This window comes from Notolepis coatsorum, assembly GCF_963971535.1.
Source record: "Notolepis coatsorum genome assembly, chromosome: 3".
Taxonomy (NCBI): domain Eukaryota; kingdom Metazoa; phylum Chordata; class Actinopteri; order Aulopiformes; family Paralepididae; genus Notolepis; species Notolepis coatsorum.
Genome location: NC_140167.1, coordinates 115,097,542 through 115,114,612, shown reverse-complemented (window position 1 = coordinate 115,114,612; position 17,071 = coordinate 115,097,542). Strand labels below are relative to the sequence as shown.

General features: G+C 47.3%; 2 protein-coding genes across 2 annotated transcripts; both read left to right on the top strand.

Moving 5' to 3' along the window:
• The first annotated feature begins 9,936 nt into the window (after nt 1-9,936).
• Nucleotides 9,937-12,163, top strand: LOC311225664 (retinoic acid receptor RXR-beta-A-like). The gene is made up of 2 exons (XM_084311055.1): nt 9,937-10,786; nt 11,395-12,163. The coding sequence occupies exons 1-2, from the start codon at nt 10,088-10,090 to the stop codon at nt 11,950-11,952; spliced, it is 1,257 nt and encodes a 418-aa protein (XP_084167181.1). The 5' UTR covers nt 9,937-10,087; the 3' UTR covers nt 11,953-12,163.
• LOC311225067 (retinoic acid receptor RXR-beta-A-like) lies at nt 10,796-11,254 on the top strand (the record flags this gene model as incomplete). Its single annotated transcript, XM_084310275.1, has 1 exon — nt 10,796-11,254. One exon carries the CDS (start codon nt 10,796-10,798, stop codon nt 11,252-11,254), a length of 459 nt encoding a protein of 152 aa, XP_084166401.1.
• Nucleotides 12,164-17,071: the final 4,908 nt, after the last annotated feature.

The following is a 17,071-nucleotide window of genomic DNA, read 5'->3' as shown; positions in this document are numbered from 1 at the left end:
CCCGGCCTTCATCACGGGAACAAAGCCCTATTGATGGACATACTCCTAAAAATATCTCTGTTGTATGTGATGGTTTGTCGCGTGGTAGGCGCAGTTATGTAGAAGAGAGGGGTGTGGTCAGGAGTAACCTGGTGGATCTTAAAAATTAGAGATATGTACACCCCTTGTCTCAGGTTTTTGTTCCCATAACCTCTGTACCTAATGATACAGTCTCTGCCACAGTTAGTCTGAACAGCCCATCTGCCTTCAAGGATAGGAAAGGGCTTGGCCTAATCCATTTCCTTCAACAACATAAGTTAGACCATCTGAACATTTTAGTATCTCAGGCTGATCCTGATGTTCTGGTTTTATCGGAAACCTGGTTAAAAATCTGACAATGACTCATCTGCAGCTTTACAGCACTATAATTTATATAGAAGCGACAGAGCTGGCAGAGGGGGTTGCAATGTATGTAAAATCCTGTTTGTCTGTTTCAGTATTGAATACCATCACAGTTCCAAAGTGTTTCGAATTACTTGTGCTGAAGGTTGATTTGGGGTCTTGTAACTCTTTAGTTTTGATTGGTGTCTATAGGCCTCCCAAAGCTGAGGCTAGTGCTACTGATAAAATTATGGATATACTGTCATTATATTCTAATTCAGAGATGCTAGTGCTGGGTGATTTTAACTTGGACTGGCGAAATGCTGCTTCTAGTTACCTGAAGGAGGTGAGTGGTAACCTCTGCCTTACTCAGTTGATTACTGAGAGCACTAGACCAAACCCTAAAGATCATGCTAAATCCACTCTCATTGACTTGATATTTTCTAACAGATGTGACAGGATCTCTGCTAGTGGTGTTTTTGATTTAGGCATTAGTGATCATTGTCCTACGGTCTGTGTTAGATCCACAAAGCTGCTGAAATCAAGACCGCGTATTGTTCAAAGGAGAAATCTTAAAATCTTTAACCCCCAAACCTTTTTGGAGGACATTGCTACTAATAATAGTCTATGTTTAGCAGGGTCTGATAATGTGCAAACTTCACTGGATTATTTTATAAAGACATTTAATTGCTTTGTAGATAAACATGCTCCTTATAAAAGGACTAGGATTAAGGATAGGGTGGCACCGTGGTACTCAAGTGAGCTGTCAGCATTATTTTCTGAGCGGAACTCTGCGTGGTCACGTGCTAGACGCACTGGGGATACGCAAGACTGGCTTTCCTTCAGACAACTTAGAAATAGAACTACTGCAGCTCTGAGGAAGGCTAAATCTGATTACTTTTTAGACTTAGTCTCGAATTCCTACTCTAACCCAGCTAAATTCTGGGGTGCAGTAAACCTGTCAAAAAATAACCCTGCTACATTGCCATTGTGTATTAATGTGGCTGATTGTAAAATCTCGGATCCTCAGGAGATTTGTCTTGCTTTCAATAAACACTTCATTGAGGCTGGGTCCTTATTTGACAGGTTGTCTACTGGGCTGGCTCCACTGGATGTTGACTCTGACCCTAGCCCAATCTTCGATCATGCCTCGTGTGTACCTACATTTTCCTTCCAGCCATTTTCATCTAGTGAAACTCTCAATATCTTGCAATCCATAGACCCTAAGTGTTCTACTGGTGTGGACAATTTAGATTTTTTTTTTATAAAACTGGCAGCCCCTGTCATTTGTGAGCCATTGTCACACATCTTTAACCTTTCTATTGCATCTGGCATAGTCCCGCAAGTGTGGAAATCTGCCAAGGTGCTCCCCTTGCATAAAGGGGGGGATATGGATAAGATGGATAACTATTGTCCTATCTCCAAACTATCATGCCTAGCCAAAGCACTGGAGACCTTGGTAAACAACCAATTAAAAACCTTTTTCTCAAGTTGCTCAGTGCTAAGTACTCACCAATCAGGTTTCAGAGCAAATCATAGTACTATTACAGCTGTTACTTTGGTCACTAATGACATTATTTCAGCCCTGGACAATGGGAAGCATTGTGCAGTTCTCTTTGTAGACCTCTCAAAAGCGTTTGATACAGTAGACCATCACTTGCTTTTGAATAGTCTAGCTAGCATTGGCCTGGATAAAGCCGCTTGTGCTTGGTTTCAGGACTATTTATCTTCAAGGTGTCAATCTGTGAATTCAGGTAACTTTCAATCTGATTTCCTGCCATTGTCTAAAGGTGTACCACAGGGTTCGGTATTGGGGCCGGTCCTCTTTACAATCTATATTAACCAGTGATAAACTAGGCGTTAGGTCGTTTGCAGGCTGTTCTACTCGGAAATGGGCTAAGACACTGCTCGTCACGCGATTGGGCGCCCATGTCACATGACCAGAAACGTGCGTGGCCAATCAGCTTCGCAAAACGCACGAACCGTTTGGTAAAAAAATGTACGCTTCGGGGACAGCCTTACCAAACATTATTTATATTATTCAAATGGCACTCAAACATGTTCCGTTGTGATGTCACAGTATGATGTCATAATATAACATTCTAGAACATTTGTGATGTCACAGTATGATGTCATAAATAGAACATTCTAGAACATTTGTGATGGCACAGTATGTCATAATAGTACATTCTAGAACATTTGTGATGTCACATTATGATGTCATAATCAAACATTCTAGAACATTTGTGCTCTATATATATTCAACAATGAGAAGAACCAGAGGCCTAACTATGGCGTAGTATAAGAACTGAGGAGGGCAGTAATACGCCTGCGGGAAATTCAAAAGAAGAAAGAAGAAGAAGAAGAAGAGCTCATCAAAAGAATTGCGGGGGGCAGTAATACGCCACGATGCGTCTACACGGCCGGAAATTCTAAAGAAGAAGAAGAAGAAGAAGAAGATCTCATTGTGCATCTTTGAACAGTACTGCGCAGTACTGAACAGATCATAGACTAAACAACATAGATTGAAGCCTGCATTTCTCAACCAAGGTACCTTGCCAACCGTTTTGCTCTGGAAAGGTGAGTGTCCACAACGGCTAGCGAGCTGTTGTACTTGAATACTGAATGTTAATATTGAATCAGACAATATTGAATACTGAATGTTAATTCAGGTTGACAGTTGACAGGGGGCTGGAAAGTTGATTTAATAAAAGAAAAAAGACTCATTTAATCAGATGAATCATTTTATTCAAATTGAGGATTTAGTTTGAGGATATAAAAAATAAATAAAAAAATAAAATAAAAATAATTTGAATACTTTTTTTAATTGAATTTTTTTAATTAAAAGCGAAGGTTCGAACGTCCGTTAGAAAAAATCCTGACGAAGTATTGTGGTGGATTTTGACGTCTCCAGGGATGCTTAAGTAAAATACAGAGATAAGATATTGGCCTTATGAGCGTGCAAACCACCAGGCTCTCCACGGGCAGTCTAAAACAGCGCAACACTGCGAATCAGGTATTCTGAAATGAAGAAACAGGAGCAGAAAGACAGCCGGAATACTCACGTTAAATGAACACAGGTTTATTAGAGAAGAAAATATATACAGTACGCCCGTACGGACGGACTTCTAGTCTGTCAGAGTGCATATCACAGGTCTGTCAGAGTAAAAGTGAAGAAAAAGCAATATTGTAATGGCTTAACACAGTGAGATAGAGACGCCTCCGTCTCTGATTGGGTTGGCTTTATATGGTCATTTGGGGAGTTGGATGGGATGGGCCCTTGCGGAGGGCTCACTGCGGCCTTGGATGCAAGCGTTATCTGGCCTGCTCTGAATATAATGAATGGATAGTGTTTTAACAGTTTTTGAGAGAAGGATAACATGACTTCATGGATTTAACGATCACCCTGTTGTGGGGCCCCATAGGATTAAGACTCTGAAATTACACTCACATTACCTCACTTTGTGCCATTTTTGGCACACTACCTGGTAATTTCAACCATCAATATCACTAAACCACAGTCTCAAGACACTATGCAGAACATCAAATCAATCAACATCAATACATCACAATTTCACACTTGGCAGGAAGTAGCACGATAATTCTAAGCATCAATATCTCTAAACAACAGTCTTAAGACACTATGCAGGCAATTGTAAAACGTTGCATTCTTAGGTAGAATAAAAAAACAACCATAATAAGCACTAGGTAGAACAATAGCTCTTGAGAAAGAAAGAGAAAAAAAATAAAAAAAAATAAAAAGAAAATTGAGTAAATGAAAGGTCAGGTGCAAATTGAAAAGGGAGGAGTCCCAGGCTGGGGACAGTTTAGTCGCTGGCGCCTTATTTTAGTGAGTGAACATAAACATTAAGTACAGAGGAACTAATGAGGAGTAGAGAGACGCCCAGGAACAAATATTCTTGTTCTATCGATAGTTTACTTTTGCAATTAGAGGTAAGCAGGTGGAAAATGAGAGTTTAAAAAACAAATGGAAAACAATAAACAGAAAAGGAGAGAAAAAATTTAAATAAAAAACGTGGTATCACATCTATAAAGCGCTTCTCAGTGACCCGAAGCGCCGACAGTAGTTCTGTATCGTTAGTGGCTTAGCTTGGCATCACTACTGCACTATCTCGCGTACGTGCACGCGTACTGAATAAACCACAAATGTACCTCTAATACCAGTATTAGTCTGACCACACCCCTCATCAGCTTACCTTCATAAGCAGGTGTGTGGTCACCTGCTCTCCTCCTTCTCGCTTTCACCACAAGGAAGAGGTGCCTCGGTAGATCCCCACACTTGACACCATGATGGAAGAAATTGGATTAGGAACAGCTTTGGGAAACAAGGATACGTTGACATCATATCTTTATTTTCTCTCTCACTATTTTCGAGAAAATACGGCGATATTGTCTTCGTACTGGAGTGTCTGGAAGATGATGATCATTCTAAAAACCCTCCACCGGTTTTCGTATTGGGAGCACGCCGCTGCATGCTTCTCAACTGCAGTTCCTTGCTGTGTTTGTTGGGGTGAAACCTGTCAGGCCGCAGCTGAACTGTCGGACATGCCGCTGTTGTGAGAAGCGGTGCGTTCCAGGTTGGGTGAGTAGTGTTTGCTGGCGGGCTCCACTTGTCTGTTAGTGCTATGGGGGCTACTTGACAAAGTTTATGGAAACCGGCCCCAGGCTAGGGTCCTTTGTTTAGCCACCTAGGCGACAGGAGACCTTGGTCTGAAGACCATTATAGTTTTAACTATAGTGGGCCGCGACCATTGACACTGGTGATCCCTGTGTGTTCTGGACGAGTGGATTCTCTCTGTCACCGTGTTAAGGCCCCATCTTTCATATCCAAATGAGAGTATTCCTTCACGAGGGGATATGTGCATGTAATGTGCGATAGCGGCAGATTCATGTTCAAAGTCAGCTATACAGGCCAGTTGGTACTGTGCTGATTCCGCCGGACGTGGTAATGTCACCGTTGTGAAGCGGTGTTGACGTCTTGTTTTCTCTTTTCTCCTAAAAAGTGTGGAGAGGTTCAGAACGGCGGCCTGTCTGGGTGAGTGTTATGTCATTGTTTACATGTTCATAGCTTACGGTTAGCCGGTCAGTGGCCTGGCGCGGGGTAGCTTAGCTTCTCGCGCGCCGCCGGGAGCTCGCTTCTGATCGCGTGCGTCGTTAGATTGGCGTCTCGCGAGCGGAAGCAATAGCACCCGAACGGTTGGAGCAGCCGTTAGCTTGATGCTATTCTGTTGAACGTGCTTTGATTTTAACATGTTTTACACTCTTGACCACGACGTCATCCTTGACAGGGGATGTTCGTCGACCCTGCCCTGTGCCTGGACGGCGATTGCGTCAACAAAGAGGACTGTAGCGACTGGTTGGAGCGGCGACGCTGCCCGGATCGAACAACACAGGACGGCTGTGTTCTACGGTGTCTTGTGACTGCACTTCGCTGATCTGCGTTCCGGGTAGGTACGGGGTTGGCCAGACCTCATAACACGTCTTCTGGTTTTACTTTGCTAAATGTATTGTGAATAACGGTGTTTTTTCCCAAAACGTGTGTTGTTGCAATGCATTTGGGATACGTTGCGGGTTATGTGTGAGCTGTTTTTGTCACTGGCAGTTAGCTTCTCCGTGCAGATCGTGATGTATTGATCTGGTTGTTGTGTGAGAAACATCATGGTGTTTATGTGTACCGTGTACTCACTACTAAGGCAACTAACCTATGAAGCTATGCTTGGTGACAAGTGAGTAAAAGAATGTTCTTTCTCAGACTGTAATGACAATGAACAGTGAGTTCACACATTAACAGGTTTTCCTGTTTTAACTGGCCGTATTGAGGGTGAAATAGGAGGATTGTGTTTTTCCCCCCCGGTTCCCTGGGGACTTTATCACCTCCTATCAGACATGTTGTGCATTAATTGTGTCTTTTGTGTGGTAGGGATACGATGTAACTCTTAGCTTGATTGCTGAGGTTGTGCTAAATCTGCTGGAGAAACTTATTTCCTAAGGGGAAATTGGTTTGGTTGCTGTCATGTGTGCTTAGCAAGGCCTGTGGTCGATACTAATCAAGAATGGTGTATTCTCTCATTGTGAAAAAAACGGCGTTCCTCTGTTGAGTGTTTTTGCCATTTTTTGTAGGTGATGATGGGTTGTGTGTGTCATGTGACCTACAACTGGGTTGTACTGGCCACAGAAGCACATGTGTATGTTGGACCGGGGTTCTTAGAGCCCTCTCTATTCTGTGTTTTTCCTTAGTAAAAATCAGATAGCAGGTTAGCTCGTGCGCTGTGTGGAGCTGTGAAACGCTTCATAGAGCTGACTATGACTGTGTCATATTCTCTTTTTGTCGTTACGTCGTATCATGGGTGTGGGGTCGTAAAGGGGTGAACTGGTAACCTTTCCTCTCCCCATTGTTCTGTCGGTCAGGGGTACACCCCCTGTCCTTCAAGGTTCCCGTCACGTGGCGGTTCGGCACGTTACGGGGGGGGGGGGGGGGGGGGGGGGAGGGAGTTCCTGGTCCCACGGCCTGGTATATTGGGCGTGTGCACCGCAGGAATTCCCCCGCCATAGAGTACGTCACTGTGCGCGTCTCTGTTGGTAGGACTTCCGTGTGCTGTTCAGGTCCATGTGATGGATCTGTTTTCAGGGGGGGTGGTCAGGGCTCCTCCTCACCAAGCGCCTATTCAGGCCTTCTGTGAGTTCGGACTCCTTCTTCCATGTGAGGAAGCCTCCATCAGAGTACAGAGCCTTCCTCCTCAGATTGTCAAAGTGAGTGGACCCTCTAGAAGGGTCCTTTTCTATTGTATGTATATTCGATTCAATTCGTTTATTGAGTGTGTATGGGTTCAGTGCCTCTTCCCCGGAGGCCCTAAAACCAGTTTTTTACATGGCTCAAGGTGCAATATATTCTTTTCAATCTGTACAGCTCGCGTGGGAAGTCTCTCTGGGGATCCCCGTCTCTTTCCTATGGGAGGGTGGTGGGATGTAAAAATGTGAACATTTTTTACCCCGGCTGTGTAGACTGGGATACATACTGTTGATGCTTCCTTCTTTCTATTCCAGAAGTGTTGGAGTTAGGGAGTGTCACACCCCTCTTGTCGTTCCCCTGGGCGCCTTGGGGATTCAATGACAGGTCTAAATAGCCTGTTCATTGATGGGGGTGTGTCCCGACGCACGTATAGTGCTAGCTCGCTGTAAACAGGCGATTGACTGGCACGCCTTGGTTGCTTGTGGTTGAAACAGCGTTTTTATAAAGCAACTGAGATGGGGGTTTTTCCTCTTCCGACGACCACATCCCATGACCTGGGTGGGTTGTCGACGGATTCTCGTTCATGTCTGGGGGATGATGACGGGATGGATCTGAACATATGTAGTGGGGTCTCACGCCCTTGGGGTGGGCCACCAGGCGCGGTTCATCCGAACGTCTGGGTGGCGCCTTCTTTTCATGTTAAGATCAACACGCATATCTGCCCTTCTCCTGGAGTAGGCATGTCGGCGTGGTTAGGGCACGGGACTGGTTCTGGTCACGCTGGTCCAGATCAGTTGAACCCGTTGTCCGCCGGGGATGCAGATCTGCTGTTCTGGTACCCTGAGGGACTTGGGCTTTTTTCAGGGGGAAAAATGCCGGGTCGGTCTGGGTGTCACAGGGTTAAGCGCTATGGAGACCCTGGTTGGGTATGTTTTTACTCAGCACTGTCGTCATGGCTTACAGCCATGCCATTCTGTACGCGCTCGATCTCGTCGGATCTCGGCCGCTACACAGGTTGGTCCTGGTTAGTACTTGGTTGGGAGACCGCCGGGGAATACCAGGTACGGTGTGCTTAGGGGCTGGTTCTCCATTATTTTTCGCTCCTCTCTCACGCATGGCGAAGAGGGGCCTGTGGGGGTGGTTTTTTGACCTCCTCTGGTGACCCTGTGCTTCCCGTACCGCCAGGCCCGGTCCGAAGTGATGTTTGCGACCCGTAGGCCTGGGTTAACCCTTTTTGGAAACTGAAACACTTGTACTGCGGTATAGCCGGTGTATGCCCGCAGGTGTGTTTTGGAGTTTTTTCTTGAGGGGTTATAGGAACAACCACCGCATTGGGTAACACCGAGGTGGTTGATTCCCTGGTGTGTTGGAGCAGTGTCAACTCCCGGGTTCACCGTTTGAGGGTGCCCCTGCACGTTCATGACGTCTGCCAATCGTGTCAGCCTTCTCTGCCTCGACCCCTCTGGGTGGGGGTTTTTAAATGGAGGCTTGGTCATGCAACACCGCCAGCTTACGCTCCTTCCGCCGGGGCGGCTGTGTTCAGCTGTCCCCTCTGGCGCCTGTCTCGTCCGCAGTCTCCAGGCTAGGGTTAACAGCCTGTTGCCTGGTTTTTCCCCGGTGCGCTGCCTGCTTCCGTTGGTTGACCTTTTTGTGTGCTTACGGCCATGCTGACTGCCTGTTCTGCAGGGTCAGTGTGCCAGGCGGTGTACTATTGGGGGGACGGGGCCCGCTCGGCTTACGGCCATACCAACCTGAACACGCCCGATCTCGTCCGATCTCGGAAGCTAGGCAGGTTCTGGCCTGGTTAGTACTTGGATGGGATTCCGCCTGGGAATACCAGGTGCAGTAACTGAGGGGCCTTTGTCCGAATACGCTGGCGATGTGGGGGGCGGGGCACTACGTGCCCACCTGGTGGGGTCTTGATGCTGGCATCATGGACTTCTCCGGGCCCCCATTCCAGGGAGTCCAGTCCTTTTGGTGGGTCTGGGTCTTCCTTCGCGCTCCGCTGCTACGGCCTTGCCACGGGGTTGGGTTTGCCCTTGGCCCCGTGATTCTGGGGGCAGTAACGAGGTTGTTCCTCCGTTCGTTCCCGGGTGGCATGCGGGTTGTGCGTGTGTGTAGTCGTGGGGTCAAGCCACGGTCTGCTCACCCTGTGCGTTAAGTTGCTTGAGTGCCTCTTCGCACGGTCGGGTCCGTCGCCTTCCCGTGAAGCCTCTAATAGGGGGGATACCCTCCATTAGGGGGGGTCGGGGGGGCTCGGCCCTCCCTGTTCTGATGGTTTTGGGGGGCTGTCAGCGGGGTGTATTTGTCAGCCAAGTGGCTCCGCTTGGCCTCCCTTGTGCAGTAGTGATGCCAAGCTAAGCCACTAACGATACAGAACGATAGGTTATGACTATAACCAAGTTCTGTTAGTTAGGGGCGATGCTTGGCATCAGACGACCGCTGCAGCCCTTGTCCTCACCTTGTGGTGAAAGCTTGGGAAGGAGGAGAGCAGGTGACCACACACCTGCTTATGAAGGTAAGCTGATGAGGGGTGTGGTCAGACTAATACTGGTATTAGAGGTACATTTGTGGTTTATTCAGTACGCGTGCACGTACGCGAGATAGTGCAGTAGTGATGCCAAGCATCGCCCCTAACTAACAGAACTTGGTTATAGTCATAACCTATCGTTAATAGGAAACAAAGAACAAATAAAATAAAATGGCAGTCTTAATATAAGTAGTATTTTCAAACTCTGAATATGTACCCATATCTAAATCAGAAATTTGACTTTTTAATATGCACACTGGCTTCTGCAATCAGTGTTGTTTAACTTCCCTTGAGCGTTGCGGCCTGTGTTACCTCGCGCATCCCGTGTCTTTGGAAATTCACAATAAAAAATTAGTTATGTGATTTTTTAACAATGTGTTGAAGGTGTGCCTGATTGTTGTCCTTCAAACAGGTCATCCTCCTCTCCGCTGGGTAGATAAATAGCCATGTCCTCCCAGCAGCCCATCAGCTCAGCCTCCAACAGCCCCACCACCACCTTGGGTTCCCCTTTCTCCATCATCAGCCCCTCACTTGGCTCCCCCAGTGGCACGCCCTCGCTGGGCTTCGGACCCATCAGCAGCAATCAGGTTAACTCTTCAATGTCTGGGATGCACTCGATCAGCAGCTCGGATGTTGTGAAGCCCCCGTTCTGCCTGAGGTCCATGTCTGCTCACAGCCCTGGGATAATGCTCTCTCAGAAGCGCCTCTGTGCCATCTGTGGAGACCGTTCCTCTGGCAAGCACTATGGAGTGTACAGCTGCGAAGGTTGCAAGGGCTTCTTCAAACGCACCGTGGGCAAAGACCTGAGTTACACCTGCAGGGACAACAAAGAGTGCCTGGTGGACAAGCGCCAGCGCAACCGCTGCCAGTACTGCCGCTACCAGAAGTGCCTGGCCATGGGCATGAAGAGGGAAGTGGTCCAAGATGAACGTCAAAAATCAGTGCAGGAGGAGCGTCAGAGGAACCGCGAACGGGAGGGAGAGCTGGAGTGCAGCATTGCGGTGAACGAGGAGATGCCCGTGGAGAAGATCTTGGAGGCGGAGACCGCCGTGGAGCAGAGGACCGAGCTCCACTCTGACGGAGGCTCTGCGGCCAACACTCCCCATGATGCCGTCACCAACATCTGCCAGACTGCAGATAAGCAGGTGTTTGCCATGTCCTCCCAGCAGCCCATCAGCTCAGCCTCCAACAGCCCCACCACCACCTTGGGTTCCCCTTTCTCCATCATCAGCCCCTCACTTGGCTCCCCCAGTGGCACGCCCTCGCTGGGCTTCGGACCCATCAGCAGCAATCAGGTTAACTCTTCAATGTCTGGGATGCACTCGATCAGCAGCTCGGATGTTGTGAAGCCCCCGTTCTGCCTGAGGTCCATGTCTGCTCACAGCCCTGGGATAATGCTCTCTCAGAAGTGCCTCTGTGCCATCTGTGGAGACCGTTCCTCTGGCAAGCACTATGGAGTGTACAGCTGCGAAGGTTGCAAGGGCTTCTTCAAACGCACCGTGGGCAAAGACCTGAGTTACACCTGCAGGGACAACAAAGAGTGCCTGGTGGACAAGCGCCAGCGCAACCGCTGCCAGTACTGCCGCTACCAGAAGAGTGCAGCATTGCGGTGAACGAGGAGATGCCCGTGGAGAAGATATTGGAGGCGGAGACCGCCGTGGAGCAGAGGACCGAGCTCCACTCTGACGGAGGCTCTGTGGCCAACACTCCCCATGATGCCGTCACCAACATCTGCCAGACTGCAGATAAGCAGGTGTTTGCTCTGGTGGAGTGGGCTAAAAGGATCCCTCACTTCTCTGAGCTGCCCTTGGATGATCAGGTCATTCTCCTGCATGCAGGCTGGAATGAGCTCCTGATCGCCTCCTTCTCTCACCGCTCCATGGCTTTAAAGGACGGGGTCCTGCTGGCCTCCGAGCTGCACAGAGACAACGCAGACAGTGCAGAGGTGGGCGCCATATTTGACAGGGTTCTTACCAAGCTGGTCAGTAAAATGAGAGATATGCAAATGGACAAGACGGAGCTTGGCTGCCTACGAGCCATTGTTCTCTTCAACCCAGATGCGAAAGGGTTATCCAACACCGGTGAGGTGGAGCTCCTTAGAAATAAAGTCTATGCATCACTGGAGTCCTACTGCAAGCAGAAGTACCCAGAGCAGCAGGTAAGGTTTGCGAAGCTCCTCCTTAGACTGCCAGCACTGCGTTCCATTGGCTTGAAGTGCTTGGAGCATCTCTTCTTCTTCAAGCTGATTGATGACACCACTATCGCCACTTTCCTCATGGAAATGCTTGAAGCGCCCCATCAGTTGTCCTAGGTCGTTGGAAGAGGTGCACTGTGGGTTTAGATAGCTGGGGTCTGGGAATTTGCTGGAGTGGGACTGCACTTTTAGTTCTCTGAAAAATTCAGCAATTTGTCTCACTGCTGTCTGGGTTACACTATTCTAGTGCACCACAGATTTGCTCTTTAGACCAAACCCAAGACTTGCCATAAACTAGGCTGGTGCTATATATTAATATAACTTCATGAATAACTAAGATTATTATTATTATTATTATTTTTTTTTTAATTGGAACCTTTTAGTTCCCATACTGGCTTACTGGAGCAAAACATTTGGGTATACATTTTTATATAACTGTGTATGCTTTTTAGATTCCCCCAAATGATGAGCTTCAATTGACCTAAAACCCCACCCTCTTTTCCCGATCCTCCAATGAAGCAGCCGATGTGAGAAAGGGAAGAGAGTGGGTTTGAGATAGGTCAATTCTGTCTCTCCGTGATCCCTCAAACCTATTTTTAAAATGAAGGTAACCCGGATCATGGTTATGCAATGAGGCTTTTTTTTCTCTCCTTTTTATCGTTTGTAATTTGAACCAGATCTTAGAAAAATATGAAAAGGTTTATTTGTCAAATCTTGGTAAAGTATATTACTGTACCAAGCACTCACCGTGTACTGTGTCCGACCATAGCTCCTAGTGTATTTGTATCCCTTTCAGATGATCAGAATAAAACACGTTAACAGTGAATCTGGGATACACAATAAGTGGGTGATCACAACTGAACACGGCCAGGCTTGTTTGACTGTGTTGAGTGTGGACTAGCTTTATTTGTCTGGTAATATGCTATTAGTGTTGTTTATTTCTTTGCTGTTTTTGTAAATCTAATCACCTTGCAGTTAATGATTAGACTGCACTGCACACTTGCTATGTACTATTTCTAAAACATACTATCAAATGTCTGGCCAGCAAACGGTCGAGTGTTTGTATTTTGGTGCTATATAAAAAAAAAATCAATAAAAAACGTGGTATCACATCTATAAAGTGCTTCTCAGTGACCCGAAGCGCAGACAGTAGTTAATAGGAAACAAAGAACAAAGAAAATAAAATGGCAGTCTTAACACTTTGAGTGCCACTCACGAGATTTCTCGTTTTTTTTTTAGGTGGTTGCGTTTGATTTGATTTGATTTTGAGCATTTAGCATTGATAGTAGTAGTGATAGTATTTCTAGTAGTAGTAGTGATTGATAATATATTTTCTTCATTTTGTAATAATTATTTTCTTTTGTAGTACCAGGTAATATTAGTTTAGTTGCAGTACTGTAGCAAGTACAGCACTTTTAGATAAGTGCTTAGTCCGTGTTTTAGTAACACTAGTTAGTAGATTTTCATAGCCGTTTTTATAGTACATAGTTGAGCGTAGGTATTCACAATGCGAAGAACGAGGAAGTCGGTTAGGAGAGGCAAACTCCCGGACCGATACGTCCAGACTACACTGCCGTTCACCCAGGCCCCGGTTCCACCAGCTGCCGCTGGGACGAGCCGTGCACCTCCGCCGGCACCGATCAGTTCTCCGGTCGTGGCCGCTGCCACCGGCTCTCCGGTAACGATCGCGCCGCTCCCGGTCAGAGCCACAAAGAAGCGTGTTGGGGCCCCGGTTACCGCAGCTGTCGCTGGGACAAGCCGTGCACCTCCGCCTCAGGTGAGGCCGGCACCGATCAGTTCTCCGGTCGTGGCCGCTGCCACCGGCTCTCCGGTAACGATCGCGGCGCTCCCGGTCAGAGCCACAAAGAAGCGGGTTGGGGCCCCGGTTACCGCAGCTACAGCGGGTACAAGCCGTGCACCTCCGCCTCAGGTGAGGCCGGCACCGATCAGTTCTCCGGTCGTGGCCGCTGCCACCGGCTCTCCGGTAACGATCGCGCCACTCCCGGTCAGAGCAACAAGGAAGCGGGTTGCGAAGATCCGGCATGTGTCGCCGCCGTCCTCCCACACCTCGGATGAGTCTGAGATCGACATCGCTGATGATATTGACGAGTGGATGCCAGGTAATTTCAATTCAATAAATGGTCAATTCAAGGCATGTGTAACTCGAATATATATATATATATATATATATATATATATATATATATATATATATATATATATATATATATATATATATATATATATATATATGCATGTGTTTATTGAATCCATGTGCGTGAATGTATCTCGTATGATCGAATGTTTGTAGATACATTGCAAGCTAATATGTGCATGTGCAGCGTATGTATATGATCAGCGAATGTGGGTCTTTGAAAAGTGCTATAAAAATCAATGAATTATTATTATTGTGTCGCTATATTGCGTCTGTAACGCGGGGTATATACACAGTAACGCGAATACATGCATGTGTTTAGTCAATGTCATGAAAAGCAAAGTGCACGGCCTAGATATGGCCTGGTTTATGATTGAATGTTTGACCATTGATGCTAACTGTGATTTATTATATATATATATATCTTTATAGGTCCAGGCAGAATGGACATGGAAGTTCAAGTTCAAGTTCTTTAATAGTTGTCATACAGAAGTACAGAATACTTTCATACAAAATGCTTCTTACTGTTACGCTCCAGAGACTGTGCTAGACAAGATAGTATCAAATAACATAATAACATAATATAGCATGAATTTAGAAGAAGAAAATGAGGTCACAGTGTTCGGTATAGACATATGTACAATGTTCTGAGTTACCATATAATATACAATACACAATACTATGCAGTGTACTAATGTACAGTACTATCTAGTGCAAAGCAGAAATGGGATGAGGTACAATTTTAGGTACAATTTACAGTAAGGTGTACGAGTGTAGTGCAATCCTTCATCCATAAATATAAAGTGTGGGGAGTGGGTGCTACAGTGTGTTTGTTTAAAGTGGGTGTGTGCTATAGTGTGTGGAGTGGGTGCTACAGTGTGTTTGTTTAAAGTGAGTGTGTGCGTGTGGATGTGTGTGCTATGTGCGTTTGGTGGTTGTTGCTGTGTAGTGTTCATTCATTGTTCGTTTAGCAGCCTGATGGCCTGGGGATAGAAGCTTCTTCTGAGTCTTTCTGTGCTCGCCTTGAGACTCCTGTATCGCTTGCCTGACCGCAGCAGTTCAAAGAGGCAGTTGTTCGGGTGACTGGAGTCTTTAATGATTCTCTTAGCCTTGCCCTTGCAACGCTTGTAGTAAATGTTCTGGGGGGTGGGGAGCCCCCCTCCAATTGTGCGTTCGGCTGAATGTGTCACTCTTTGTAGTCTGCTTTGGTCTTGTGCAGTGCTATTCCCAAACCAGGAGGTGATGTTGCCGGTCAAGATGCTCTCTATTGTACATGAGTAGAAGTTCTTAAGGATCTTCTGGCTGACTTGGAACTTCCTTAGGCGCCTGAGGAAGTAGAGGCGTTGTCGTGCCTTCTTCACAACACTGTTAATGTGTGTGGTCCATGTCAAGTCCTCGGATATGTAGGCTCCGAGGTACTTAAAGCTGTTGACTCTCTCAACCGGTGCCCCGTCGATGCTGAGGGGGCTGTAGTCCTTGACCCCCGACCTCCTGAAGTCCACAATCATCTCCTTTGTTTTGCTGACGTTCAGGGAGAGGCTGTTTTCCTGGCACCATCCCGCCAGGACCTTGACCTTTTCCAGGTAGGCCCTCTCGTCGTTGGCAGAGATCAGGCCCACCACCACTGTGTCGTCAGCAAATTTGACGATTGTATTGCTACTCCGCTGAGCCACACAGTCGTGTGTGTACAGGGAGTAGAGGAGGGGACTCAGAACACAGCCCTGGGGGGCCCCTATGTTGAGGGTGATGGATGAGGAGGTGCAGTTTCCTGCTCTCACCACCTGGGGTCTGCCAGTCAGGAAGTCCAAGACCCACTGGCAGAGGTCATAGCCCAAGCCCAGGTCCCTGAGCTTGGCTATGAGTATGGAGGGGACTATGGTATTGAATGCCGAGCTGTAGTCGATGAATAGCATTCTCACATAGTTCCCCTGCCTCTTGTCCAGGTGTGATGCTGCTGTGTGCAGCACATGGGATATGGCGTCCTCCGTGGACCTGTTGGGGCGGTATGCAAATTGCAGGGGGTCCATGTTGATGGGGAGGGAGGAGCAGATGTAGCCCTTTACTAGCTTCTCAAAGCACTTCATGGCTATGGAGGTGAGAGCTACAGGGCGGTAGTCGTTGAGGCAAGCAGGCTTGGATTTTTTGGGTACAGGGATAATAGTGGACTTCTTCAGGCAGGTGGGGATGACAGCCTGTTCTAAGGACAGGTTAAATATGTCAGTGAATACTGGGGCCAGTTGGTCGGCACAGACTTTTAGGACGCGGCCGGGGATGCCGTCTGGACCTGCTGCCTTCCTGATATCCATTTTTTTAAAGGTCCGCCTCACCTCATGCTCTGTTACCCTGAACACTGCGCCTCCATCAGCAGCCGACCCCCCCCCCCCCATTGCAGAGGCTTGTGAGCTGGTGTTGTTATTACCAGCATCAAACCTCGCATAGAAGGTATTGAGGTCATTTGCTAAGGAGATGTCACTGTTCAGTTTGAGGGAGGCGCCTTTGTAGTCTGTCATCGTTTTGAGCCCCTGCCACATAGCTCTAGAGTCAGCTTGTTCAAACTGGAGTTCAATTTTATCCCTGTAGCGCCGTTTGGCCTCTGACACTGTCCTCCTTACGTTGTATCGCGCCACCTTGTGGTCATTCATGTTGCCTGCCACTAGGCCGTCGTTGTATGCTTTGGTGCGCTCTCTCAGAGCTTCACGGACGGATTTGTCTACCCAGGGTTTTTGATTTGGGTAAACTTTCATTTTGGTAGTGGGGATTGTTTCTTTCACCCTAGTACAAACATAGTCCAGCACTGTCTCCGTGTAGACATTAATGTTATCTGTGTCGCGGAACACATTCCAGTCTGTGTAGTGAAACACTGACCGGATCGTATCCTCTGACGTCAGATCCCATTTCTGCACCTCTCGCGAGACTACGGGAGTACTTTTAATTCTCTGTTTATACTTTGGTGTAAGAAAAATGGACGCGTGATCTGATTTACCAAAGCCACTATCAGAATGAGCCTTGTAGCCACCTTTAAATTGCGTGTAACAGTGATCTAGGATGTTACCGCCTCTGGTGTTGCAAGTCACATGCTGA

Coding starts and splice junctions, on each gene's coding strand:
- LOC311225664 (XM_084311055.1), top strand. CDS start 10,088: ATGTCCTCCCAGCAGCCCATCAGCTCAGCCTCCAACAGCCCCACCACC. Junction 10,787..11,394: donor GCCAGACTGCAGATAAGCAG/GTGTTTGCCATG, acceptor GCAGATAAGCAG/GTGTTTGCTCTGGTGGAGTG.